The 24,582-nt window shown below is 48.3% G+C and overlaps 11 protein-coding genes across 11 annotated transcripts; 7 read left to right on the top strand and 4 right to left on the bottom strand.

Moving 5' to 3' along the window:
• Nucleotides 1-196: 196 nt before the first annotated feature.
• Nucleotides 197-1,320, top strand: V1513DRAFT_452228 (inorganic pyrophosphatase). Its single transcript, XM_066899095.1, has one exon. It carries the CDS (start codon nucleotides 258-260, stop codon nucleotides 1,209-1,211), a length of 954 nt encoding a protein of 317 aa, XP_066751210.1. The 5' UTR covers nucleotides 197-257; the 3' UTR covers nucleotides 1,212-1,320.
• On the bottom strand, nucleotides 1,064-3,418 carry V1513DRAFT_452225 (Cullin repeat-like-containing domain protein). Its single transcript, XM_066899094.1, has 3 exons — nucleotides 3,140-3,418; nucleotides 2,555-3,093; nucleotides 1,064-2,505 (listed from the first exon to the last, which is right to left on the bottom strand). The coding sequence occupies exons 1-3, from the start codon at nucleotides 3,378-3,380 to the stop codon at nucleotides 1,396-1,398; spliced, it is 1,890 nt and encodes a 629-aa protein (XP_066751209.1). The 5' UTR covers nucleotides 3,381-3,418; the 3' UTR covers nucleotides 1,064-1,395.
• Nucleotides 3,419-5,863: 2,445 nt separating this feature from the next.
• Nucleotides 5,864-8,046, top strand: V1513DRAFT_384737 (acyl transferase/acyl hydrolase/lysophospholipase; the record flags this gene model as incomplete). Its single annotated transcript, XM_066895180.1, has 2 exons — nucleotides 5,864-7,718; nucleotides 7,766-8,046. The coding sequence occupies 2 exons, from the start codon at nucleotides 5,864-5,866 to the stop codon at nucleotides 8,044-8,046; spliced, it is 2,136 nt and encodes a 711-aa protein (XP_066751208.1).
• Nucleotides 8,047-8,328: 282 nt separating this feature from the next.
• V1513DRAFT_452219 (uncharacterized protein) lies at nucleotides 8,329-10,572 on the top strand. Its single transcript, XM_066899093.1, has one exon. It carries the CDS (start codon nucleotides 8,663-8,665, stop codon nucleotides 10,373-10,375), a length of 1,713 nt encoding a protein of 570 aa, XP_066751207.1. The 5' UTR covers nucleotides 8,329-8,662; the 3' UTR covers nucleotides 10,376-10,572.
• V1513DRAFT_452216 (nuclear pore protein 84/107) lies at nucleotides 10,463-13,283 on the bottom strand. Its single transcript, XM_066899092.1, is given in 5 exon segments — nucleotides 10,463-10,749; nucleotides 10,804-12,765; nucleotides 12,813-12,922; nucleotides 13,014-13,016; nucleotides 13,034-13,283. The coding sequence occupies 3 exon segments, from the start codon at nucleotides 12,830-12,832 to the stop codon at nucleotides 10,584-10,586; spliced, it is 2,148 nt and encodes a 715-aa protein (XP_066751206.1). The 5' UTR covers nucleotides 12,833-12,922; nucleotides 13,014-13,016; nucleotides 13,034-13,283; the 3' UTR covers nucleotides 10,463-10,583.
• Nucleotides 13,284-13,592: 309 nt separating this feature from the next.
• V1513DRAFT_452214 (Aldehyde/histidinol dehydrogenase) lies at nucleotides 13,593-15,584 on the top strand. The gene is made up of 4 exons (XM_066899091.1): nucleotides 13,593-13,704; nucleotides 13,767-14,491; nucleotides 14,546-15,242; nucleotides 15,298-15,584. Exons 1-4 carry the CDS (start codon nucleotides 13,654-13,656, stop codon nucleotides 15,460-15,462), a joined length of 1,638 nt encoding a protein of 545 aa, XP_066751205.1. The 5' UTR covers nucleotides 13,593-13,653; the 3' UTR covers nucleotides 15,463-15,584.
• Nucleotides 15,585-15,603: 19 nt separating this feature from the next.
• V1513DRAFT_452212 (Glyoxalase/Bleomycin resistance protein/Dihydroxybiphenyl dioxygenase) lies at nucleotides 15,604-16,491 on the top strand. The gene is made up of 2 exons (XM_066899090.1): nucleotides 15,604-16,010; nucleotides 16,116-16,491. The coding sequence occupies exons 1-2, from the start codon at nucleotides 15,905-15,907 to the stop codon at nucleotides 16,406-16,408; spliced, it is 399 nt and encodes a 132-aa protein (XP_066751204.1). The 5' UTR covers nucleotides 15,604-15,904; the 3' UTR covers nucleotides 16,409-16,491.
• V1513DRAFT_452211 (uncharacterized protein) lies at nucleotides 16,435-16,951 on the bottom strand. Its single transcript, XM_066899089.1, has one exon. The coding sequence runs from the start codon at nucleotides 16,763-16,765 to the stop codon at nucleotides 16,514-16,516; it is 252 nt and encodes an 83-aa protein (XP_066751203.1). The 5' UTR covers nucleotides 16,766-16,951; the 3' UTR covers nucleotides 16,435-16,513.
• Nucleotides 16,952-17,141: 190 nt separating this feature from the next.
• V1513DRAFT_405216 (pyridoxal phosphate-dependent transferase) lies at nucleotides 17,142-20,104 on the bottom strand. The gene is made up of 4 exons (XM_066895603.1): nucleotides 19,907-20,104; nucleotides 18,411-19,826; nucleotides 17,808-18,358; nucleotides 17,142-17,758 (listed from the first exon to the last, which is right to left on the bottom strand). Exons 1-4 carry the CDS (start codon nucleotides 20,092-20,094, stop codon nucleotides 17,574-17,576), a joined length of 2,340 nt encoding a protein of 779 aa, XP_066751202.1. The 5' UTR covers nucleotides 20,095-20,104; the 3' UTR covers nucleotides 17,142-17,573.
• A 166-nt stretch (nucleotides 20,105-20,270) lies between these two features.
• On the top strand, nucleotides 20,271-21,355 carry V1513DRAFT_384790 (pyridoxal phosphate-dependent transferase; the record flags this gene model as incomplete). Its single annotated transcript, XM_066895184.1, has 3 exons — nucleotides 20,271-21,024; nucleotides 21,097-21,264; nucleotides 21,294-21,355. The coding sequence occupies 3 exons, from the start codon at nucleotides 20,271-20,273 to the stop codon at nucleotides 21,353-21,355; spliced, it is 984 nt and encodes a 327-aa protein (XP_066751201.1).
• Nucleotides 21,356-22,322: 967 nt separating this feature from the next.
• On the top strand, nucleotides 22,323-24,069 carry V1513DRAFT_452202 (Glutamate/Leucine/Phenylalanine/Valine dehydrogenase-domain-containing protein). The gene is made up of 2 exons (XM_066899088.1): nucleotides 22,323-22,540; nucleotides 22,596-24,069. The coding sequence occupies exons 1-2, from the start codon at nucleotides 22,409-22,411 to the stop codon at nucleotides 23,829-23,831; spliced, it is 1,368 nt and encodes a 455-aa protein (XP_066751200.1). The 5' UTR covers nucleotides 22,323-22,408; the 3' UTR covers nucleotides 23,832-24,069.
• The last annotated feature ends 513 nt before the right edge of the window (nucleotides 24,070-24,582 follow it).

Below are 24,582 nucleotides of genomic sequence, written 5' to 3'. Positions count from 1 at the left end.
CAATATTTATGTGCGTACGTTCGAATTTCCACATCAGAGTCCGCAAAGCACGTGATCGTTCTGAGATATACGTGTTCCATTCTGTGAATTTGAATTGTTCCGTTGGTCCACTAAACACCAGTCCGCGCGCAATTACAACCACAACCACAGCTTTATTGTACAGATGTGCGCTTAGTAAGGCTTTTGTACTGTGCCGCCAGGGGGAGCGTGCACCTCGCCAAAAGTGATAAAACTTCTGCCGCAAGGGACATAAATGTATGGCTGCCCGCTCCCGCACCGCCGTATCAGTCGCCAATCGCCTTCTCCAGGTGCCTTCTCACATTCGCACTTTATCCACACTCGCAATGGCTTCCGGCTACACTACCCGCACAATTGGTGCTGCCAATACGCTCGAGCACCGCCTGTTCATCGAGAAGGACGGCGTGCCAATCTCGCCCTTCCATGATATCCCGCTCTTCGCCAACGAACAGAAGACCGTGCTTAACATGATTGTCGAGGTCCCCCGCTGGACGAACGCGAAGCTCGAGATCTCGAAGGAGGAGACTCTCAACCCGATTAAGCAGGACATCAAGAAGGGCAAGCTGCGCTACGTCCGCAATTGCTTCCCGCACCACGGCTACATCCACAACTACGGCGCTCTCCCCCAGACGTGGGAGGACCCGAACGTCGAGCACCCCGACACTCACGCCGCCGGCGACAACGACCCATTGGATGTGTGCGAAATAGGCTGGCAGGTCTCGTACCCGGGCGAGGTGAAGCAGGTCAAGGTCCTCGGTGTCATGGCGCTCCTCGACGAGGGTGAGACGGACTGGAAAATCATCGCGATTGACGTCCGTGATCCGCTCGCGCCCAAGCTAAACGATATCGAGGACGTCGAGAAGTATCTTCCCGGCCTTCTCCGTGCCACCAACGAATGGTTCCGGATCTACAAGATGCCCGACGGCAAGCCAGAGAACCACTTTGCTTTCTCAGGCGAGTGCCGCAACAAGAAGTACGCCATGGAAATTGTCCACGAGACCGCGGAAGCCTGGAAGAAGCTCATCGAGGGCAAAACTGAACCTAAGGGCATTTCGCTAACTAATACCACTCTCCCTGGCACATCTGGCTACACAGACATTGTCTCCCTCAGCATCCCTGCTGCTGACAACTTGGCCCCGGCGCCAATCGACTCGTCGATTGACAAGTGGTTCTTCCTTGCCGGGAGCAACTAAACTATGGTTTCGATATGATATGAATGTGGCCAAAGATAAAATGTCTCCATTGTTGTAGTTAATCAGTATTGTGCATAGCTGTGCGTATAATTTATTGCTTGTCCAATCATCAAGTCCAATCATACAGTCCAAACATCCAAACGCCAATCAATCCAATTTACAGCTTAAATACAAGTAATCGACGTCACGTAAGAGAAGCTAGAAGCTGGTCAAGTTGCAACTTGTTATACTTGATGTACTTTTCCGTATGCTTACTAAACTCCCCGGACTTGTGTTTCTCGTAAAACCGCTGATAAAGCGGCGAAACAAACGCGACCTCTTTGGCCAAATACCGTCGCAGCTCAGTGTCGGCGAAATTATATTCCTTAAACTTAGCAATGAGTTCCTCAAAAGTCGTGTTGAAATTGCGGAATTTTTCTTTAATCACATCCCTATCTTTCGAGCTCATGATACCTTTCCCGCCGGATGCAGTGCTAGCGGATCGGACAATTGTGACGTCCATCAAATACGACGCGCATACTTTCCATCCATCCAAAAACATATTCAACGCGCGCTTGCGGACCTTGTCCAGTCGGTCAACCCCGGTTCCAGATGTCAGCACCGCCAATACTACTGTCGACGACCGCACCGCCCGTTCGACGTACAACAAGTTCGCAATAACCTGTAGACCAACGCGAGTTACTTTTTTGTACTGCGCTCGCGCTTTGGCTTCAATATTGACCAGCAAGTCGTCAAATATTTCTGAAATAAAAAGTGACAGAATCTCCGTGCCCATATACGAGCTGTTCGGCGTGCCACTTCCTGTCGCAGTGCTAAACGTGGACTGATATGACAATCTCAACGACCACGCCGCCGGCGAACCAAGTGGAATCAAAAGTGACGCGAGCGTCGTATCGTAGTCAGCAAGTCTCATGACCCAACCCATGACCTGTTTCGTGATGTCAAGGACCGCAAAGTCGATTGGCAAGCCCGGCAGCCCGCTCACAACTGCTTCGATATGGCGAAGTATTTCTTGGAACGAATCTTGTGCTGTTTTGCGAAGCTCTTTGCTGCAGGATTCGAGATTGAATAATGGATTTTCCGTAGCGAGCAAGAGCTCTCCAGACGCCGCGTGGATTTGCTCAATTACATCAAATGCGTAGAAACAGTCTGTAATTAAATTCTTTCGAATCACTATATTGATCGCTTGCAGGGCTGCCTGGAATGATTTCTCGAGGTCTTTAAGAGTCGCCGTGAGGGCACCTTGAATGTCCGCTGTTGCTTTAAATATCTTCCTGATTATTTTCTCCTCAGCCTATCACTGTCAGCTTTGCGCGTGATTTGTTCGCATCAGAATGACATACCACCATCGCTTTCAGTAAGGTATCCATATACAGCTTAAACGAGCTAGTTCCTTTCCGATAAAACCCATTCACACGCTTAATCTCCGTCTTGATCGCCGTTTCAGATAAAACAGACAAATTATGCATAATATACTTCCCTCTGATGTCCGCGTATATCGGCGCCGCAGCCGACGCGTCCGTCACCATAAAAAAGTCCACCATTATCGACAAATCCTTGATAGTCGCCTCAGGAATCTCCGTAACAAACTCCACATTATTGTCACCTTTTGAAATCGGTGATACACCAATCAATGCCTTGCGATATCGGTCGCGTACGTTTGACACTGCTGTGTTGATGAGCTGATTCATTCTCAGCGTCACTTGCTGCGAACTTTTGAGCGGGGACCCTTCCAAGGACTTGATCGCAGCTTTTAAGCGAGATATACTTTGTGAGTATTCGACAACCTCGAGATTGCCTCTTCGTATCCGCGGCTCTTCTTCCTCGAAAACGGCCTGATACGAACGCACAACCTCCAATTCGCTAACCGTCGCCTCCACATCTACCCCCGTCAGACCACAATCTCATTCTACTCAGGCTTGACTCACTTTTCGAAATATTCGTATAGGTCTGTGTCGACCCCGAAATTGGTTTTATGGCGTTCTCTATGGTCGTACTGGCACCCCCTAATCGTGCCAACGATACCGCGATGTGCTGTGCAAGTATATCTGTTTTTTTGAGAGCCTGTTCCAGCGCGACCGTGGATGCAGATGTCGCGGGCAGTGACATGGAGGATGCGCCATTGGGGAGAGTGTTTGTTGGCGTGCGGATCATGCCCGGCCTTGACATGTTCGTATCGAGTTGTAAAGTCGAGGCTGAGATAGAGCGGTTGACTTCGTCATGTCGATAACTCCACAATTTGGCGCCATCCGTCTATGCCTCCCATTAATATTCCGGGACGTATGAACTAAACCCAAACAGGAGTAATCCTTATAGCAGCTTGCTGCATTTCAAGCATTTGTATGTACGTCCGCATTTATATACGGCAGGAGAGCTCAATCCATGTTTGCTCCTATCAATTACTATTTAATAAAACTTATATTTATTCAAGCCTTGAAAACAGAGAAATAACAAATTTGACAGGATAATATTTATGTTTTGACAAAATTATTTACAGCGAGAGGTTCGACTGTAAACATCGGCAGCATTCCAGTCCGTTTCTAGATTCTAAATACATACGCAAATAGTGTAGCAACCGATCTTTAATTATATTTAGCTAGTATTCTGTAGCTGTCCAGCTATTATCGAGATCAGAATGTCCCGCAATACATCAATAACATCGTCAGACAAGGACACCGCGTCGACAATGCCCACAAGCAACACAACAACCGTGCAAGAATACATCCAACTCGACCTCACTCTATCAAACTTATTCTCCTCGCTAGAACTACTAGAGGCAGTTATCGATGAAACTCCGCTTCCGTTCGCTGAACAATCAGACACAGATGTGGAAAGCACCAAATCACTTTCCGAACATAAAGCGAACTATCCCGACCCGCGTGATCATATCTCAATGATCCGCCCGGGCTACGCCCGTCGCGTGCAAGTTCATCACAATAATTTCACGACCTGGCAACTTCAGGACAAGAGTATGGAGACGTGGACATACAGTCTCTGTGCTGACCAAGAAATCAATGATGTCCTGCAAAGGTTGAGCGCTATTACTGATGAGGGCAAGGAATTATGGCGAACATTAAGGGTTGCTTCTACTCGTCGCTAGTAATTAGTATAACAGTCTATTCCTATAAACAGGCATATAGTGGATACTGCAGCGAGATTAAATAATAGCAGAGACAGTCTTGGATTGGGCTTCAAACATACTGATTCACAGCGCCATCACATATGTATCATCAGAACAACAAGGACCAGCAATTTCACATGTACGTAGGTACTGTTCATTAGGAAATCGCCGGCCAACCTGTGACGCCTCCGCAGCTGGCACAAATACTGTAAAAAATGATACTCAAAATAATGTCTGCGTTAAATAGGGAACTATCCGTCCATCTTTGTTGCATCGATTGCGAAACGCTCTCACTTTCTTACTCCGCCGGTTTCAAGTACCAAGTCCAAATGCGAGTAAGCAGTCCTGAGACGGTATCTAACACCGAGACATTGCCTGAAGAGCGAATACAGGATCAACGGTGAACAACAGCTACCGCTAAAACTCCCATGTTCGTGCGACAATTCGCCTAAACGCCTTGAAATCTCATCTGCGCAATACAGAAACAAGTTAGACTCCAAACATCTGGTGAGAACGGCGGTTGATATCACGGCAAGCACAACAAGTTCGTCAAAACTATCCCATAGTTGATAGACGGATGGAACGCCATAGTCCAGGAATTAGTGCCGATGTAACGCACACTCACGGATAACCGCTCAGTTTGGAGACGGAATGACTAATCTAAATTCCTGATGTCAACGAGGACCAAGCAGTGAAGCAGGTTCTATATATCGTGACCTATCATTGCTACTTGGCTATAATCGCGGTCGTAGAGCGCCAGCTTGCCGATAAACGGCGAATAATCGTAGGATGGGACAAATTGGCAATAAAGTTAGAGTTATGGAGCGTGAGTAGATTATTGCAACTATAGACACATAGCGATCTAAAATCCAGTTCCATGCGAAGTATCGCGCAATATTCTGACATAATGGTGCAGATATCACACTGTTATGTCTTACCGTCCATGAAGTGCTTTGATCAATAAATATACACCATTGTTGGGATTTTTCTAGAGTGGTGTTTCAGAGGCAGCATTAAGAGTGTATGTGCCCTAACCATATATACCGATTGCCGAATTTGAACGGGGAATCAGGAAGATCGTACCAAAAGTCCATCCTCTCAATTCGCACGCACGAACTATCGACTCCCGGAATCGTAATATTGCAAATTGAATTAATTAATTAATTGATTGCAATAGTAATCGTCCCAACTGGGACGTAGGAAGCCACTATGCTGCGTTTTAGATCCGGCAGGCCGTCCGGGTCACTGATCGGCCGAGCACTCGCGACCACGAATATTGCTATCAAGAAGCACGTGAACTGGGATATTACCAAAATAAATTTTGCGATCCGCGGCAATTGGCTTAGTTCGTCTGGCAGAATGGCAGAGAGTCCTAACTTTTTAAAAAGTGGTGCGGATCAAAGCTTAGTCAAGCAGATTCTAGACTAAATTCATTGATCTAGGATGGAAAAAAGGCACTGCGTACGCTCTCTTTGCAGGTGGTGCCTTCGGTACAGCAACTATATTTTTACAGAATAACGGGTCACTGATTATGAATGAGGAACTGCCAAGAAAGGGGACCGGATCTGGTACATGGCCTAGTTTATTCGAATACTACAACCAGTTACAAGCCACTATGGCTGCTATCGGCGACACTTCGTGGGATTCTGTAGTAGACACTATGAAGGATTCCATGTCCCACTCTATCTTGCTACCTACATGGATGAGGAAAATTCAATCAATCATGGATACAAAAGGCAATGACTCCCTAGGATTCGAAATCATAGAGGAAAGTGCTGATATCACACTCAACCCCGAGGTTGCATGGTCTCCGGCATATGTACGGCTAGGTCCACAACTGTCGAACCAGGAAGTCAAATTTCGGAAGAATAGAGCAAAGTTTACAAAGAAAGGACTGGCAAAATATCTAGATATTCCCGTGTCGAGCATTGACGAGAGGGATATTCCGATAATTGCGGTTACTGGATCTGGAGGCGGCTACCGCTCTATGATTGCGACTGGTGGATATATCATGGCATTGCAGGAAACGGGACTGTTGGATTGCACGACCTATCTCGCGGGTGTCAGCGGATCTACGTGGTTAATGGCATTATTCTACACCCTCGCGGAGTGCGATGCAACTAGACTCATCGACCATATCAAAGCGCGAACGGGCGTGCACATTGCTTTTCTACCTGCTGCTATGGAACTATTTACGACAGCTCCTACGGATAAGTTTCTTCTGCATGGCATCATTGAGAAGCTGCATTACAACTACACTAGCGTTTCACTACCAGATATATACGGCGTATTACTTTCTTCGCGTTTGCTCGTGCCTAACAACGAACTCATAGTTGATAGAGATAACTTAAAAATCTCGAGTCAACGTCGTATAGTAGACACTGGCGCTGTAGCAATGCCGATCTACACAGCCGTCCGTCATGAATTCGGGCCAACAGGAGCTAAAGTTGAAGCGACAGATCAGTCCACAATCCATCCAGACAATACGGTAATAGAACAGCGCAAGAAACGTGAGTCGTGGTTCCAGTGGTTCGAATTTACACCGTACGAGGTTGGATGCGAGGAAGTTTGCGCGTGGATTCCAACGTGGAGCTTAGGTCGCAAATGGAGCAATGGCGTGTCCGTGGATACAGCGGTTCCAGAGCTCAACTTGACGCTGTTACTCGGAACTTTTGGATCTGCGTTTTGTGCAACTTTGAGCCATTTTTACAAGGAAATTCGGCCGGCGTTGCCCGATATATCCATTTCTCAGTCGCTAGATAAGATTATTAAGGAGAACGACGACAATTTAAAAGGAGTACATCCAATTGCACCAGCCGGAATTCCAAACTATCTACTTGGCTTGAAGTCGTATCTGCCGCCATCCTGTCCCGAAAGCATCCATACAGAGAAAGATATAAACTTGATGGATGCCGGCATGGATAATAATCTGGCATTATATCCTCTCCTTAGGCCGGAACGGGAGGTTGACATGATTCTCGCTTTTGACTCTTCAGCGGATATACCTGACGTGCCGTGGCTGGAACTGACGGCTGGCTATACAAAGAGACGTGGAATTCTCGGATGGCCGGTGGAAGCTGGTTGGCCAAAAGGCGAGGACATGGAGAAAGATTTAGAAAAGATGGAGGAAAGTGAGGAAGTGGATAGCACTAGGGATGCTCTGGACAAAGTCCAGAAGGAGAAGGATAAAGATCGCAGAAAAAAATTGTCGAGATCACAAGGCAAACAAATTAGAGGACCTGCTGATGCAGCAGCGAAGTCACTCGGACCTGTCACCATATGGACGGGCAGCATAGAGGAAAAGAGTACGGACAGAGCGGAGCTGCATTTGGCGGACGAAGAGAATACAATTGACGAAGAATACAAGCTTCGGTCTCCTAACGCAGGTGAGTGCATTGTCCTCGAGTTGTATGGACGTTTGCTGATTCATTAGGCATCACGGTGGTGTACTGTCCTCTGATTCCGAACAAGAAGATTCCAGGTGTCGATCCTGATACGTCTCCATACATGAGCACGTGGAACTTCATTTATACCTCAGAAGACGTTGACAATGTTATCTCACTGGCTCAAGCGAACTTCAGCGATGGCGAAGCTCGGATTAGACGAGCAGTCAGACTGATCTACGAGCGAAAAAAACAGCAGCGACTAGACCGTGGACTAGCAATGAGAGAACTCTGGCGGGAGGGCATCTTGCATTCTGGCCGGAGCACTTGATATGGCCGACTTCTATGTAATTCCAATGAACGCCCGGAAGGCTCAAGTTGGCCCCTTTGCGTAGTCCAACGCCTACACTTGCGGACGACAATTATTCAGCTTGTATTACAATGGATATATTGAATGCCACGCTGTACCCACGTTACGTCTGTATTGATTTACCAGTAGTTATCGTTGCAATAAATATTCCGTTTTTATATTTATAATTTAGGATTTAGGTGATTCCTCATATTGGTACTCACAAATTCCGGCTTTCAATATTATCGCGTAATAACGAAATGGCGGAAGCATGGCGTTGCTGTACCTGCCCTGAACATAACATCAACGTTGTCAGGACGCCAAACTCAATTGTCACAAGATATCGAGAGAGACGTCATTACTAACAAGTCCCTAAAGTAACTCATTCCAGCGCCGCACATTTGCTACCTTCTGCACTCAAAGCGATAACCAGTCCGGCACTCTAATCCGAGGCGCGTGATGATCTGCGCCTTCAATTGACGTCATTTGCGCAACGATCAACATCGATTCTCAACAACAGCGAGACATAAAAGAATTGAAAAGTTCGTCGAATGCGGATTAAGCGACAATACAAACAACTTGTCATCTTATCGAGGACATGGGATTGTTCAAGAACAGCAGCTCACAACGTGACCAGTCGGCCGCGTCTGAGGGTGACCATCCCCTTCAGCCGAGCGAGACCACTCCAAGCGCAGAGGAAACACAGCAGCAGCGAACTCGTAAGGCCAGCCCGCCTACGCATGCCGAGAACAGACCTTCTTACGAGCAGTATCGCGCTCTTACGCCGGAGCCGGACGAAACGGATGAGAGGACGCGCTTGTTGATTTCGGCGGAAGATCCTGCTGTGGATCCGTACAGGAATTTCTGGATCCGGACCATGAGAAGATTGTCGCTGTTGTTTCTCGCTTTTGCCACGATTTTGTTTTTCCTCCTTCTCGTCTCTATGTTTTTCACTATCACCGGACTCGAGACTCATGGCGGCAATTTCTTAATAATGATGTTGGTACTCTTGTCGATCGGCAATCTCGCGGTCTCGCTGTTCGCGTTCGGGCTCCCGTCGAAAACTGAGCGAATTGTCAACTGGATGATGATGGGATTACTCCTTATTGACTTCATCTTTATTCTCAGTGCAAAGAAGTTACGACACCTTGAAGGAAATGTGCTTGGAATACTGGTTATGCTGTGGACTATATTTACTGCCGGATGGGTTCTGGCCTGCAATCTCGCGGTTGAGCGGTCGCGACAAGGTCTAGAGGAGCGCATTATCGGCCGTCGCTTGTCCTCTTCTCGCGCGCAGAGGTCTTGCAGACAGTGGTGCAGCGTGATGTGGGCACTCATCGTATTTATCGTGCTCCTCGTCCTAGTTATCCTGATCACACTCTCGATCGCAGTCGATGCGTACGATTCACGCATTAATCCTGCCGGTCAATACGTCGATGTACAAGACGGTCAATACCGTGTGCACGTGTTCTGCAATCGACGACAGGATGACACCGGCAAAACGACCATCTTCCTCGAGGCTGGCTCTACATCCGCCGAAATACTCGCGCATGAATGGCTCGAGCGTGACATCAACGATAAAAAGTCGCCGATCTACAATTATCGTTACTGCTACTGGGACCGTCCTGGTCTTGCATTCTCAGACAACGCGCCGTCCCCAATGTCTGCGGGTATGGCAATTGATGCGCTTTCAGATGCACTCAATCAATTGCGGGAGCGCGGTCCCTGGATCCTCGTCTCGCATGGCCACGGCGCTATCTATTCCCGCATTTTCGCCGCTCGTCACGCGGGCGACGTAGACGGTCTCGTACTGGTTGACGCATACCACGAAGACTACTTCTCTTCTGTTGTCGGCTCGTCCGCGCGCGGTTTCGGATATTGGGTCCGTGGGTTTATATCTCCTATCGGCATCGACAAGCAGATGGGGTGGATTTTCGGCGGTCGCACGTCGAAAGACAGAATCTACGGCCGCTCGCAGTCGACAAGTGGGAAATACAACCTCGCGAAATTCCAAGAACAAGTCGCGGCGCGCACCTTCACCAAATACGAGATCATCGCGGCGCGGGAGATATTACCCATGAAAACCCCAATGGCTGTTGTTTCGTCGCAATATATGATTCAGAATACGGAAGGTTGGGCGGATTATCAGCGACAATTGTCAGAATCCACGCGTGCTTTGACTAATTGGAGTATTGTTGAGGCACCTCATGAGGTCTGGCGAGTTGGCGAGGGAAGGCGGGCGATGGCGACGGCTGTGGCGGAGATATCTGCCAAGTCTAAGCGGCCCACGTGGGATTGGGAGTATTTTTAAAAACGAACGTTCGGGATGGGAAGCCAGTGGATTTGGATAGGTGTTTGTTCTGGTCATAGTTTGGATTGGTGGTAATTGTACGACATGTATGAATAGGATATAGTAATGACAAATCACATTTGGATCAGTCTTTTATATCACAAGTTGATATATATGCACCTAATATACACTAAAATATACTACAGTTTTAATCATAACTATTCTACATCTAAACCCTCCAAATACCATTCTGGCTATCGGAGCCGACAACCAATGAGACTGACGCAATAGCAACCAGGTACTCGTTTAACCGATCACCTTCAAGCAATAAGTTGTATATACCAAGTTCCTCTGACGCGACGAGATTAACCAATTCCAGCGCGTCCTTCGGATAGCTATTTTTTTAGGTTAGCAACATATTTAGCATAGCATCAGCGGAACCAACCCACCTCTTATGAACTGCCTGGCCCTCTTGGAGAATACGATGAAGTTCAAGCAAAAGATACGGAATATACAAAACTCGTAACCGATGAATGGCATCAACTTTGTCTGCCTCGACCCCACCAGTCATCCACCCACATATTAAGTCCACAAGCGCGGGCTTGACGCGATCAATCACATCCTTGGCTTTCAAGCGCCACGCGCGGTCGCCTTCGAGAACTTTCTCCGAAAACACAGCATCCCACATGCGAATAAGGCCGACGCCCAGCACCAAACCCTCGTATTGTCGGAACTCTGCACGGGACTTCGTGCCCGGGAAGTGCGCGTCTTCGATCTCTGCCATAGAGTAGTCGACTTGTTCTTCAAAATCGTTCAGGACATCATATAACTGAGAATTCGCGAGCTGAGCATGGAGGTTTTCTGCAGATTTGACTTTGCCGGATAGAAGGAATCGGAGATATAAAGCATTTGCCGAATCCACAACATCGTCCCACATTCTCGCGTCGACAAACCACAATAGCGAATTCGAAAGCTGCTGATCAGCCGGCGATTCATTCGTAAGATCCAATTCCGTGTGAGACTCGATCGCAGGATATTCGTCCTCGTGCTCGTCAAATACGCGCTGGATTGTCCGCCTTAGAGTGTTGAGGATGTCGAGATCGAACTTGTCGGCCAGGGTAAACTGTTCAGCACGCTTCTTCGGATCTGAAATATCTGCAAGTAGGAACGAATATGCTTCTATCGCGGCTTCTTCTGGTAATTGCGCGACGTACAGTGGAGCAAGATGCCCCTTATCACAAATAGCCAGATCTTCAACGTAAAACTTGAGAACAGCAACAGCGTCTTCATCCGCACCAGCGTCCACACCTATCGACTTTAAGAACAGAGCCAAGTGAGCAAGGACCCGGAGCAAATATGAGTCGTCCATTAGAATATTCGAATCCTCAATCTCGTCTCTCACGCGCTCCATCTTCTGTCGGGCATCTTGCATGATTTTTGCGACAACGTTGGTGATGATCCCGCCCTGGATATGGCGCAGAGGATGCTCTGACTGTGCCCGGACAATCGGCGATGGCGATCTGGACAGGCCGTTGAGAATGTCGCTGATCGTCCTAGCCTGTGATTGTGGAAACGCCAGAAGCTCTTGGCTGGCGAGATTAATTCTATCGTTTGCACGCAAATATGTTTCGATCTCAGTCGCGGCGAGATGTTGAACATAGGCGAGGAGGTGAGCCTCCCAGGATTCCGAAACAAATAGTACACTGTCAAGATCACCACATAACAACCCATATATTGCTCTCTCGTATTTGTCAGCCTGCGGAGCCCTAGCCAGTCGCAGACACATGCGCCGCCATAATGCCTTGCGCTTAGTACCCCGCGCGATTGTTTCTTCTGGATTTAGCACAACTCCGTCTAAAACAGGATCCCGATGCTCGACCATTCCGTTCATGGCCGCTGTTATAGTATAATTTCCAGTGGTCTCGCACACCTGCTGCGCAGCCTCATAGTCTCCGGCCTGTAGTAGTCCAAAGACATGTCGAAACAGCGCGCGGTCAAACTCTGCGTCTTCAGAATGAATACTCGCGTTTTCGCGTAACGGCGCATCCGGGTCTAGCATCCTCACAACCGTTGTTGTCGTCGTGCCAACTCCAAACCCAGATATTTTCTTCTGCTTAACCTGTGCGCGCGTTAATTGCCATTTTACGCCCCTTAACTCCGGGCCAGGCGGATTCGACAACGTCCCCTGCAGCCACGATATCACCAGCAAGTTTTCCCTCGCGGGCTTATTTTGTCGGTAAAACGATTCTTCGGCGATCGTGTTCGATGTCAACTTCCATAATTTTAGCGGTAGTTTCGCTGGGGCGGAGCGATATGAGTAGAGAATATCGATTAGCGCCCACGTCCGTCGTTCGAGCGACCATGTCTCGATTTCGTCTTGTGGAGAGTCTGTTGATATTAATTTATCGAGCCTATCTAGTTAGTACCAAATAGTGCCGAGAGAGAGACCGGGTCGTACCTATTTGCCGCGATCCGCATGTAACCGCGAACGACTGCAAATGGATCGTTCGACCGGCCGATTGTCTCAAATACTTTTGCGAAGTCATCTAATTCGGAGTAATCGTAGTCTGCAAATATTAGCACTGGTCAAGATGAACTGTAATTGTAAAAAACCGCTTGTACCATTCTAGATGGTGTTAGCCTACTTTTCAATCTCAAAATTTAACAATCTCAACTAACCTGCTTGAAAGAACTCCCACCCTAACGCCCCAAATAGAAACACATTAGCCAACACTCAGCAAATCTTACCAATAGAAACATACTCGCGCCAGCGAAGTCCGCAAAGATCGCCCCTTCCGACGCGGTGTCCCAATCACACCTTCCTGTTGCGGCGTGGCCGGTGCCTTGAAGACTTCGAGCGACATCAAGTAACAGGACTCTGGACGGAAGAGAAGGTTGAGTGCTGATTTGGTTGTTGATGCAATAAACTGATCCTGATGAGCGTAATAACTGCATAATTTTAACTACCCGAAAGTCTTCTGAGTTCCCCTAACCCAAGAGCCCTTGACATGATATAGGGCCCTGATATTACGGCATGATGATGCCCTACAATTCGATCAAATAGTACATAAAATGATCTAACATATGTGCCTAGTAATTAAGTGATGTATATATAGAATCTTAAGCCAACAGAATAATTAAATATGTAGACGATTCCGCTCAGTCCGCTCAACTGAAACATCACGTGGTAAGCACGTGCATGACAAAAGTCACGCCGCAGCGTCAAAAGACACTCATAATTTTCTCAGATTTCAGCACACTTTTGATCTCGTCACCAAGACTCAGATATTCAACAAACTATGGCATCCTACGGCTCATTCCAGGTTCCTCCGATCGAGAACGAGGAAGTTGTGAGTATTTATTTCGAGATGACGGCTGGGATCTGCGAGATCGACGCTAACTAAGACCCCAGAACTCCTTCGCGCCAAATTCAGCGGAGAGAACTGCGCTGGAAGCAGCACTTACGTCTATCCAATCGCAGCTCCCGATCAAAATCCCACTCGTCATTGGCGGCTCCCAGATTTTCACAGAAACATCAGTACTGAGCGTCAACCCTGCGAGGCATGCACAGATCGTCGCGGAGACGTCCCAGGCGTCGAAAGAGCATGTTGCGCAGGCGATTGTGGCGTCGCAAGTGGCAAAGAGGAAATGGGAGTCCCTGCCGCTGAGTGTGCGCTCGGCTGTGTTTCTGAAAGCCGCGGCATTGATCGCGACGAAGTACCGGTACGAGTTGTTGGCAGCGACGATGATCGGACAGGGCAAGAACATATATCAGGCTGAGATTGATGCGGCTGCGGAGGTGGTTGATTTCTTGCGGTTTAACTGTCTGTATGCGCAGGAGCTGTATGCGCAGCAGCCGCTCAAGTCTGCCCCGGGAGTGTGGAATCGGGCGGAGTATCGTGCGTTGGAGGGGTTCGTGTACGCCATCACGCCCTTCAATTTTACTGCCATTGCCGGGAATCTTGTCGCTGCGCCTGCATTGATGGGTAATACAGTGCTGTGGAAGCCGTCGCCGTATGCTGTGCTGTCGAACTATTTGCTGTACAACATTTTTGTTGAGGCTGGTCTCCCTGATGGCGTCATTAACTTCATCCCTGGCGACGCAGAAACCGTCACTTCCGAAGTCTTGTCCGCGAGGTTCGTTCCTTTTTGTCGATTCAAATACTAGTCGGCACTAATCTTTGCATATAGAAGTTTCGGAGCACTACACTACACCGGCAGCACAGTCGTGTTCCAAGAACTTTACAAGAAAATCGCGGCGAATCTTCCGAAATATCGTTCATTCCCGCGCATTGTCGGCGAATCCGGTGGCAAGAACTTCCATCTGATCCATTCTTCCGCCGACGTGACCAGTGCAGCGAAATCGACAGTCCGTGGCGCCTTCGAGTATCAGGGCCAGAAATGTTCGGCCGCATCACGTGCGTACGTGTCTGCGTCTGCCTGGCCGCAGTTTAAAAAGATACTCGTCGAGGAGACAAAGTCACTCACGATGGGCGCACCCACCGCTTTGACGCCATTCATCGGCCCTGTCATCCATGAACACTCGTTCAACAAACTCAAAAACATTTTGACTGCGCTGGCCAATGACGAGAAAATCGAGATCCTTGTGGGCGGCACAGCAGACAATTCGGTCGGCTACTATGTGTCCCCGACCATCGTGGTCGCAAGCGATCCAGAACACTATGTTTTCCAACAAGAATTCTTTGGCCCGTTGTTGTCGGTGTATGTATATGAGGATGAGGCGTATGAGAGTATAATGGACGCTATTGATCTTGTCACGGATTACGCTTTGACGGGAAGCGTGTACGCAAAGTCGCGTGAAGCTGTCGAATTAGCTAGTAGGAAACTCCGAAATGCGGCTGGAAATTTCTATATCAACGACAAATGCGTGAGTAAACTTGCTCTTAGTGCCATGTCGAGCTCGCTAACGACCTTAATTCTAGACCGGCGCCGTGGTTGGCCAGCAATGGTTCGGAGGTTCCCGACGGTCTGGCACGAACGATAAAAGCGGCAGTGGGAATATTCTCAGCAGATTCGTGAGTATCCGAAATATAAAGGAAACATTTTATGACACGACATCCGTGGCATATCCGTCCAATAGCGAATAAGTCGTCAATCTTATTCTGAAATATATTGTATTGATTATTAATCAGTGATTGTGTATTGTGTATTGTATTACTCATATGTATGTATTGCTCATTTAATATCCACAAAAAATATAAAATCTGTCCATTCAAGGCACGCCTGCACCAGACCTCTGGATTACGCTAGCAAGTCTCTTCCATTTTGGGTTAATTGCCAGGAGCCCGGAGTGTTTTCGCGTTAAGCGTGAATACGGTGCTTTTGATTGGTCCATGTGACATCGCGTCGCCGACACGCGTTGAGTTAAACTCAGCGTCAGCACGTCGCGTTAGGACGCGGGGCTACAGTAAAATGATATAAAGCCACCATTATTTCCTTTCTCCTCGGTCCATTTCCACCATCACTGCCGAACGCTACGATCAGACTGAACCCGATTGATTTGTATTGATTCAAGCAAAATAGGAAAGAATGCCGATCCACCACGTCGCAGTCCTTGTGTCCGACATCAAGAAATCGCGAGAATTCTACGATCCAGTGCTTGCTGCTTGCGGATATGTTGTTTCGTTTGCTTATGGTATGTCTTTTGCGCTTGATTCAATATTTGTGATTGCTTGTTGTTGGATGTTTCGTGGGTGAGGTAGTTGGATGATGCATGGAAAAAGAATACTGACAGGGACAGATCAATTCGTATACTACGCCCCGGCTAGCAACCCTCGTGCTGCGGAATTCGGCCTGACACTTGCAGACCCGTCGAAGACCATTGGCTCAACCCATGTTGCATTCGGGGCGTCGTCGCAATCCGAGGTAGCAGAATGGTACCAAGTCGCCATTAAGAGTGGCGGCAAGGATAACGGCGCTCCCGGTATCAGGAAGGAGTATAATGAGGGGTATTATGGTGCTTTTGTGCACGATCCTGATGGCCATAACATTGAGTTTGTTCACATTGACATTTCTTGTAAAGCTTCTACTTGATCGGAGCGCTAAGTGCTCTATGGATTGTGATTAATCGGGGCTGAGCCACCGCTGCTAATTATATCCACTAAATGTCCGCTAGTGTACGAAATCGTGCGCCTGATGTCAATACCGGGAAACCGGGCACGTAAATCCGCATGCTAATCGTCCGTCATCAGACAGGGCCCGCCGTCGTAATACAACACTTGCAACCCCCTTCTCGCCATCGTTAAACGCTTCCAGCACCGGAATCATATCAACAAACTTTACCGTTGTCCGCACAAGATGACTTAATTTAATGAGATTGGTGGCATGCCGTTCCTGGATCGTGGCTTGTCCTCCGAGACCGAGTTGAGATACTCCGGATTCGGACTTCATATGGATGCTCGCGGTGGTCAACGGAACCCGAGTGTCTGAGTTGTTGAGGACACATATATGCTGCAAAGACGACAAGACAACGAACTTGCGTTTGAAGCAGTCTGGTGAGAAGCTTGCCCCCAGGAACCCGGCAATTGGGGTCTAATGCGAATGAGCGGTTGATCAGAAGTGAACAATTGGTCAGATATGACATTATTTGTGGCTTACGGGACAGCCATGCTGCCGCATGTCTATACGCACTTCTTATTTCGGTACAAGTCCTTCCGAGACGATTCTACAGGAAGGATTATGTGATTGTCATTGAATCTCCAGATTAGATTCAATACATTGCGTGGGTCTGCATGAGCTACGGGCTGAGTCAGATCAGGCATATGAGTCTGTAATAATATACTGTACTGTCCAATCCCACTATATCTTGAACGATAACTTATGAAGATGGTAAATACATTACAGCTGCCTCAGTAGTCCCAGGCGTCACTTAGCCTCAAGCACTTAAACAGCTTTTGGGAATAACGAAGACAAGTGGATATGGACCTTATGTCGCACAAATATCTGTGGACGCAAGAAGTTCATAGCTGGAACTTGGTAAGCCTAGAATATTTACCACTTCCACAATGTGCCAACCGAATGTGTGGAAAAAGTCTTCTTGTAATAAAATTGACTACTTAGTACGCTCAGTTTAGTGCAATTGGGTTTAATGCGATCATGCTATCAAATCAACCATCCTTGGCAACCATTATGCGCGTCTTCATTTATTCGTCAATCGTTATCTTAAGTTCTGGGATATGATCAACGACATGAAACAAAATTACACTCTACAGTGCAGAGCGCTTTCAACAAATTCCTCAATGACCCGGATATTTTGACTTGTCGAAGTTAAGCTTGACATCAAGTAGATGACATTCCCGAGCACGCGTGAATGGATATTCCATTTGCGTCCATTTCCTTGAGCCAGACGGGACTGCAGGTCCTGCGAAATGGTTGATGTGTATCCTAAATGACGTTAGACCAAGTCGACCGCGTCGCAGCAAATATCACTTACCGCTACCAGCAGAATCTTTAAGCGTAATTGCTAGGACACTGCCGAGTCCTATTACACCCGCGACAGCAGGGTCATTTGAGAGCTTCTCGATAAATTCTCTAGACCAGATACTCCAAATTTCTGGACCCCTTGAGTCCTGCCACTGAGCCTTGAAATCATCCCAAAAACGATCTCTTTCCATCGCAAGCATAGAAGTGATTGAGGCCTGAGCAACCGTGCAGCCAATGGCATGGGCCGTGTAGCTGTGACCGTGCAGCAGGGCATCCGATTTATCTGGACTAACGAATGATTCAAATATACTCTCGCTGGCTAAGGTAGCGCAGAGAGGAACCACTCCGCCAGTTAGAAGCTTAGCGTGAACGGAAATATCCGGTTCCACTCCGATAAACGACGCCGCACTGAACCGGCCAAGACGATAGAGGCCAGTGAAAACCTCGTCAAAAATGACGGGCAGACCGGTCCAGTCGGCACGAGTGTCCAAGCGACCCGATTCAAATACATCCCGGGACTCGCGCACAACTTCAACCAGCAATTTTTGAAATAGAGGGTCTCTGTTGACAATAATTAGCTGAATATCACTTCTTTGAAAGGAATGCTACTCACACAATTATCATTCCACCGGCTCCGAGTACGACTGGTTCCAGTATCAACGCTCCAAACCTTCGTTTATCTTCTTTCACAAGTTTCGTTATGACTTTTTTAATGTAGGTTCGATATCGGTTAGCTAGTGGTTCAGATTGGCGATCAGAGAGATTGAAGATCTCACTGACCGATCGATACTCGGAACCCGATCCCAGCTCTGGCTTAAGTGCTTCAGGCACGTCGACAATCCAAGTGCTATTCACCATTTTCACAGTAGGATATTCAAACCAATATCCTCGACCTGTATACCAACCTACTTTCTCATTGTAAACAGACGGCTCCGAGCAGTCCATTGCTCCAATAGTGTCACCATGATAACTTCCCTTTAGCCCAATAACCTCCAGGTCCTTTGCGGATGCATCCCACCCGTTCCTGTCCACGGATGCTCGCAAAGCCATTTTCACGGCAACTTCGATTCCCGTGCTGCCGTTGTCGGAGTAAAACACTCTGCTCAGCCGTGAATTCCGCATATTACCTAGCAGGGTTTCAGCTAATGTAAGCGCCTGCTCGTGGACGGTCCCGGCAAACATTACATGTCCGTATCTACCGGCAGCGTATGCTGCTGCCAGTGACAATTCTGGATTACCATGTCCCAAGCCTTGAGTCCACCAGGAGGCAGACCCATCAAACGTTGGATTTAGAAGAGGGTGGCGCGAGTCTTCTCGTGAAGTATTCAGCGTTTGGAAGTGGTCACCATAAGCGGAGTCTATGGTTGTGATGGTTGCCTTCGATATGGACTGATGCTGAGAGAAAGGATACCATAGCACACTGCTAGCTCGCGACGCCATGCTTTCGAGATTTTCAATTCGACTCTCATGGTTAGCCTTCAAGAGACTGAGAGCGTGTTCCATTGGATCAGATTCACTCAATGCATCATAATATTCAGACATCCGCTGGAAGTCACCGCCGTCGGGCTGCCACTCGGGAGGAGCGGGAATAGACAGCACAGTGACATTCCTTTTGGAGAAATAGTCGACTAGGTATTCATGATTTTTGTATTTGTGGTTGGAAAATAATAGCATCAGTTTCGTATCGTAGCCACGAACATGCAACGACTCGAATGCGGATATAGACGACGATATCCCGCCCAAATTCGAGTCGCCAACTAAGATAATAGGAAGTCTGAGCGGCCGATAGAGATCTACTTGGGAAGTTCCACTCGGTCCCGGAGAATGAACTCCACCAGCCGTCTCAACCAAGGCCCAGCCAGGTGCGCGGTCAGCGTATTGAGACATTTTGGAATAGATCGACTGCAGCACCTCAGAATCTGACGGAATATTGCCGCTCGATTGTTGTGCTGCTATATGAGGACTGACGGGTTCGTCAAATTGAAACAAGCAATCAGCATTAATGCCGCTGACAAATTTACCGACATGGCTATTGCAAAGCTTTCGATGAGCTAGGAGAGAACTAACGAGTGGCCAGGTTTAGCCACATGGTGAATACAATACACATACCAGTCGTCAGCTTCCGCCAAAGGTCCGGTCGAAACAGGCTTCAGGTACCATATCTTCTGGTCTGGGAATTTTCGCCGCAGCGAGTTACAAATCGCGGTAGAGACAATAGTTTTGCCGACGTTTGTATTTGCGCCATACACTTGATAAGAATGAAGGCTCTTCCACAGGGCTGAACGAATTACATCCATCTTGTCAGTGGTTAAATATGGGATAAGCTTGCAACTTATGAATTGCGCTCTTTCGAGGTCTCGAGGGCTAGGGTTTATCGATTGGCGTCGCCTGCGCTGTGTCTGAAGTTTAAAAGTGATCCACTTCACGCTTTGCAGCCCCCATCCATGAAATTTGGTATTCTTGGAGCCAGAAGATGTCGGAAGAAACACTTACAGAGTCTATGCGGCGTACTCTTGAAAGGCGCCGACAGAGGTCTGGGCTCCGGAGACTAACCATCGCAGGCGACAATTCGACTGATTTCTCTAGCAATGACTTTCTATCGCTGCGATCGTCTTCGCTGCTTCGTGCTGCCTATATGAAGCGTCTGAGAGGCGATTTCGACCTTGGCAGCGGAGGCTCGCGACTCCTGGATGGAAATTCAAAGTTCGCGGAGCAGCTCGAGACGGATATCGCAGCGTTTCATCGCGCGCCGGCTGGGCTGCTGTTCAACTCCGGTTTTGATGCCAATTCGGGTCTTTACGCTTCCGTGCCTCAGTCTGGTGACATTGTAATATACGATGAATATATCCATGCAAGTGTCCATGAAGGCATACGACTTTCGAGGGCGGCTACGAGAGTGTCGTTTTCACACAACTCTGTTGCTAGTCTTCGAGCAACCTTACAATCTGTGAAACGAGAAAACACGTCAATTGCATCTGGAAAATCCAATGTATTTATTGGACTCGAGTCTGTATACAGCATGGATGGCGACGTTGCGCCACTTGTGGATATCGTTCGGTGCGTGGATGAGTTGCTTCCCAAGAAAAATGGGTACGTGATTGTAGACGAAGCTCACGCAACGGGAGTTGTCGGTGCGAAGGGTGCAGGGCTTGTCTGCGAGCTCGGACTGGAAAATAGGGTATTTGCCCGTGTGCACACGTTTGGGAAAGCTCTGAGCTGCAATGGCGGTAAGTCTTGTAGATGTTGTGGCAGCCGAATCTGCACTTTCAGTCTACATGTTTCTCACATTATGTAACCAGCAATTGTTTTGTGCTCCGAGATAACGAAGCAATATCTGATTAACTACGCACGGCCCCTGATATACTCGACCTTTATGTCATACCCTGCACTAGCCGCCATAAGGTCATCATACGAGCTTCTATGGACTGGACTGGCAGAAAATGTAACGTACTACTCTTTTGCCGAAAGTGTGGGATCGCTAATGAGACATTGTGAGCAGCGACGGAGTCAGCTCTGGAAATTAATCCAGCATTTCGACAGTCGCCTAGAACAACTTGAAGTCCAAACTGACGCGCACGGTGCAGCCTTAATGCAGATGCCCCCCAGACCAGGGAAGTCTTCAATTTTTTCACTCGTAACTCCATATCCGCGAGAGCTTGCCCGTTGCTGCCAGGATGCTGGTTTTGTCGTGCGTGCTATAGTGCCACCGACAGTCCCCAAAGGCGCAGAAAGAGTGCGGGTTTGTCTGCATTCAGACAACAGCACTTCTGAGATCGATTCACTGGTCCAGTGCATCAGTCGTTGGATGGATGATATAAGGGCGGGAAAGAAGGCTCCAGCGGTACGGAAACATTCTCGACTGTAACATACAGTTCCTCACGAGTAATAAACCACAATTGTGGTTGTGGATAGCATGTTAGAAACAAATTGGACAGCTACATGATTTGAAGGGTGCGGTGCGGGTAGACCCGTGGGGCCTTCCCGATATCGGCGTCGGCAACAAATTTTTTTAAGCAATCCAGGGGTAGCTACCGTAGCACAAACGTTACACACACACTTCGGCCCCTTTGGTGGGTCGTCAGAAATAAATCTTTTCGTTGCGTCAGATGTCCGCCGCACCGACCACACTCACACTTACGTCGGTGGCGCATGCTTGCTGCTGACCGCACCTCGAGCCGGAATCTTCACTTAAGAGTCGGTGGCATTGTTTAGCGTATGTAAGAATGTAATTTAAGATTCATGTGTTGTCAATTTCATTAGGGTGCTGAAAAATGGACTGTAGTCATTCACATTGCATGCTGACTGGACAGAGATAGCCAATTCGCGATGCAGTGAGTCACCACTTCAGGGATTGGCTAGTGGACCAATTGCGACTGCGAAGAAAGACAAATAATTTGCCTTTGCGGCGCATAGATCAGCTGCCGCTTCTTTTTTCTTTCTTTCGCGGCACTGGATAGTGTGGCGCCCCCCGCTCCAGATTGGGCAGCAATGTAAATGACTCGACTGCAAATTACTCTTCCAACTCTGACTCTTTATATATCTGTCTCGCGATGCCGCTTCTCGTCTTCCCTCCGTGCTCTCTGACAACACTCTACACTACTACCACATAAAATGGTTTTGCCTTCCGAGCCTGAATTCGAACAAGCATATAACGAGCTTCTGCTCACCTTGGAAAACTCGACCCTCTTCGAGAAGAAGCCGAACCTCAAGAAGGTCCTCCCTGTCGTCTCCATTCCCGAGAGAGTATGCATTTCCCGTGAGATCGTCTAGACTGGCAAGCAGCTAATTCATCCGACAGGTCATCCAGTTCCGCGTGGTCTGGCAGGACGACGCTGGTAATCTCCAGGTCAATCGCGGCTTCAGGGTCCAGTTCAACTCCGCCCTCGGGCCGTACAAAGGCGGCCTCCGATTCCACCCGACCGTCAACCTGTCAATTCTCAAATTCCTCGGGTATGAGCAAATCTTTAAAAACGCACTCACCGGCCTTGCCATGGGCGGCGGCAAGGGCGGCGCCGACTTTGATCCCAAGGGCAAATCCGACAACGAGATCCGCAAGTTTTGCGAGGCCTTCATGAGGGAACTCTCCCGCCACATCGGGCCTGACACTGACGTGCCAGCCGGCGACATTGGCGTCGGCGGCCGCGAGATCGGCTATCTCTTCGGTGCATACAGACGCTACCGCAACGCGTTCGAAGGCGTTCTGACAGGCAAGGGCATCACGTGGGGAGGCTCGCTCATTCGTCCCGAGGCCACCGGCTACGGTCTCATTTACTATGTCGAGAAGATGATCGACTATGTTAACCCAGGTGACTCGCTTGCCGGCAAGACCGTCGCAATTTCCGGCTCCGGTAACGTGGCCCAGTTCGCCGCGCTCAAGGTCATAGAGCTCGGCGGCAAGGTCGTTTCGCTCTCGGACTCCAAGGGCGCCTACGTACTCGCGTCGTCTGAGTCCGAAGGCTTTACGCAGGAGGAGATCTCGCAGATTGCGAATATCAAGCTTTTGCATCAGGAACTAGCGACTCTCGACACCAAGTTTAAGCCCGGCAAGTTCAACTACATTTCCGGTGCACGCCCATGGACCCACGTTGGCGCGGTCGACATCGCGTTGCCGTGCGCAACCCAGAACGAAGTTTCCGGCGAAGAGGCGTATGCGCTGGTCGCTGCAGGCTGCCAGTTCGTCGCCGAAGGATCGAACATGGGCTCGACAATGGAAGCCATTGATGTGTTTGAGTCCGAGCGCATCAAGTCTCCGGGGGGTATCTGGTATGCTCCTGGCAAGGCCGCCAACTGTGGTGGTGTCGCCGTCTCTGGTCTCGAAATGGCCCAGAACTCGGCTCGGGTCTCGTGGACCCGGGAGGAAGTCGATGCCAAGTTGAAGGACATCATGGTCACGTGTTTCGAGAACTGCGTCAACACCGCGATCGAGTACTCGTCTGAAAAGACAGACGGCCTGCCGTCACTGGTCAAGGGCGCCAATATTGCCGGCTTTGTCAAGGTCGCTGAAGCCATGCTTGATCAAGGCGATTTCTATTAGTTCAAACGATACTGTACATTAGGTTAAATTTCGGCGTGATGTAATATGATGGTGGTGTTTGTTTGGATCTAGATTTGTTTAATTGGTTGGAAGTGTATGTTTTGGTTACAGGACTGTACGTCATTGACGATGCATATGCGCTAGACAGGCGTGCTTTTTAACTGAGAGCGATGGTTCTATTTATTCATCGACCTGGTTCATGTAATAGTAAATTAATAAATATAATTATCTGTGCTGTCATTGTTTTATTCTGCGACTAAACCATCTTAAAATACAATCTATCTTTTAAGTAGTCATCAGAACGTTTGTTATCGCTGTGCGGGGCCAACGAGTCACGCCGAATCCCAGGAGGGTGACAACTTAACTATGGTCACTAAAGGTTAGTCCCGACAATCGTACCCTGCCATAACAACTTTGTTATAGCATCACCAATCTTGCAGCTATAAGGCTTAAAATTAAATAATATGTTAGTCGCATTCAAAAATACGGATAATGGTATTATTTTGTTTTTAAATAAAAAATCGAAAAAGTTGTGCTTTAGTGAAAATCGACGGTACATTCGTCGTTTACTATGGAAGCATGAAATTAAACGTTACCCTACCTTTTAAATTGTTACCCTACATTTCCTAATTAAGTTAGCGTTGTTCTATATTGGCCAACTAGCATGCCTAATGAGGAAATATTGTGACGCGTCGGACTACGCGCCTTCGACAACACGTGAACCAGAACGCGTCATTAATCAACACATATC

The sequence above is a fragment of the Lipomyces chichibuensis genome (assembly GCF_038497645.1).
Source record: "Lipomyces chichibuensis strain CBS 12929 unplaced genomic scaffold V1513scaffold_46, whole genome shotgun sequence".
NCBI lineage: Eukaryota > Fungi > Ascomycota > Lipomycetes > Lipomycetales > Lipomycetaceae > Lipomyces > Lipomyces chichibuensis.
Note: the sequence above shows the minus strand (reverse complement) of the source record. Positions and strands in the feature narration are given on the sequence as shown.

What these genes read in the sequence shown, in the direction of transcription:
- V1513DRAFT_452214 (XM_066899091.1), top strand. Translation starts at nt 13,654, where the DNA reads ATGGCATCCTACGGCTCATTCCAGGTTCCTCCGATCGAGAACGAGGAA. An exon ending in CGATCGAGAACGAGGAAGTT is followed by an intron (nt 13,705 to 13,766) that starts GTGAGTATTTAT and finishes CTAAGACCCCAG; the next exon opens with AACTCCTTCGCGCCAAATTC. An exon ending in TCCGAAGTCTTGTCCGCGAG is followed by an intron (nt 14,492 to 14,545) that starts GTTCGTTCCTTT and finishes CTTTGCATATAG; the next exon opens with AAGTTTCGGAGCACTACACT.
- V1513DRAFT_452212 (XM_066899090.1), top strand. Translation starts at nt 15,905, where the DNA reads ATGCCGATCCACCACGTCGCAGTCCTTGTGTCCGACATCAAGAAATCG. An exon ending in TGTTGTTTCGTTTGCTTATG is followed by an intron (nt 16,011 to 16,115) that starts GTATGTCTTTTG and finishes TGACAGGGACAG; the next exon opens with ATCAATTCGTATACTACGCC.
- V1513DRAFT_405216 (XM_066895603.1), bottom strand. Translation starts at nt 20,094, where the DNA reads ATGGATGTAATTCGTTCAGCCCTGTGGAAGAGCCTTCATTCTTATCAA. An exon ending in TTGGCGGAAGCTGACGACTG is followed by an intron (nt 19,827 to 19,906) that starts GTATGTGTATTG and finishes GCTTTGCAATAG; the next exon opens with CCATGTCGGTAAATTTGTCA. An exon ending in TAAAGATTCTGCTGGTAGCG is followed by an intron (nt 17,759 to 17,807) that starts GTAAGTGATATT and finishes AACGTCATTTAG; the next exon opens with GATACACATCAACCATTTCG.
- V1513DRAFT_452228 (XM_066899095.1), top strand. Translation starts at nt 258, where the DNA reads ATGGCTGCCCGCTCCCGCACCGCCGTATCAGTCGCCAATCGCCTTCTC.
- V1513DRAFT_452219 (XM_066899093.1), top strand. Translation starts at nt 8,663, where the DNA reads ATGGGATTGTTCAAGAACAGCAGCTCACAACGTGACCAGTCGGCCGCG.
- V1513DRAFT_452202 (XM_066899088.1), top strand. Translation starts at nt 22,409, where the DNA reads ATGGTTTTGCCTTCCGAGCCTGAATTCGAACAAGCATATAACGAGCTT. An exon ending in TCGTCTCCATTCCCGAGAGA is followed by an intron (nt 22,541 to 22,595) that starts GTATGCATTTCC and finishes TTCATCCGACAG; the next exon opens with GTCATCCAGTTCCGCGTGGT.
- V1513DRAFT_452211 (XM_066899089.1), bottom strand. Translation starts at nt 16,765, where the DNA reads ATGAAGTCCGAATCCGGAGTATCTCAACTCGGTCTCGGAGGACAAGCC.
- V1513DRAFT_452225 (XM_066899094.1), bottom strand. Translation starts at nt 3,380, where the DNA reads ATGTCAAGGCCGGGCATGATCCGCACGCCAACAAACACTCTCCCCAAT. An exon ending in CTATACGAATATTTCGAAAA is followed by an intron (nt 3,094 to 3,139) that starts GTGAGTCAAGCC and finishes TGACGGGGGTAG; the next exon opens with ATGTGGAGGCGACGGTTAGC. An exon ending in CCTTACTGAAAGCGATGGTG is followed by an intron (nt 2,506 to 2,554) that starts GTATGTCATTCT and finishes TGACAGTGATAG; the next exon opens with GCTGAGGAGAAAATAATCAG.
- V1513DRAFT_452216 (XM_066899092.1), bottom strand. Translation starts at nt 12,832, where the DNA reads ATGCGGATCGCGGCAAATAG. An exon ending in ATGCGGATCGCGGCAAATAG is followed by an intron (nt 12,766 to 12,812) that starts GTACGACCCGGT and finishes CTAACTAGATAG; the next exon opens with GCTCGATAAATTAATATCAA. An exon ending in GGCCAGGCAGTTCATAAGAG is followed by an intron (nt 10,750 to 10,803) that starts GTGGGTTGGTTC and finishes CTAAAAAAATAG; the next exon opens with CTATCCGAAGGACGCGCTGG.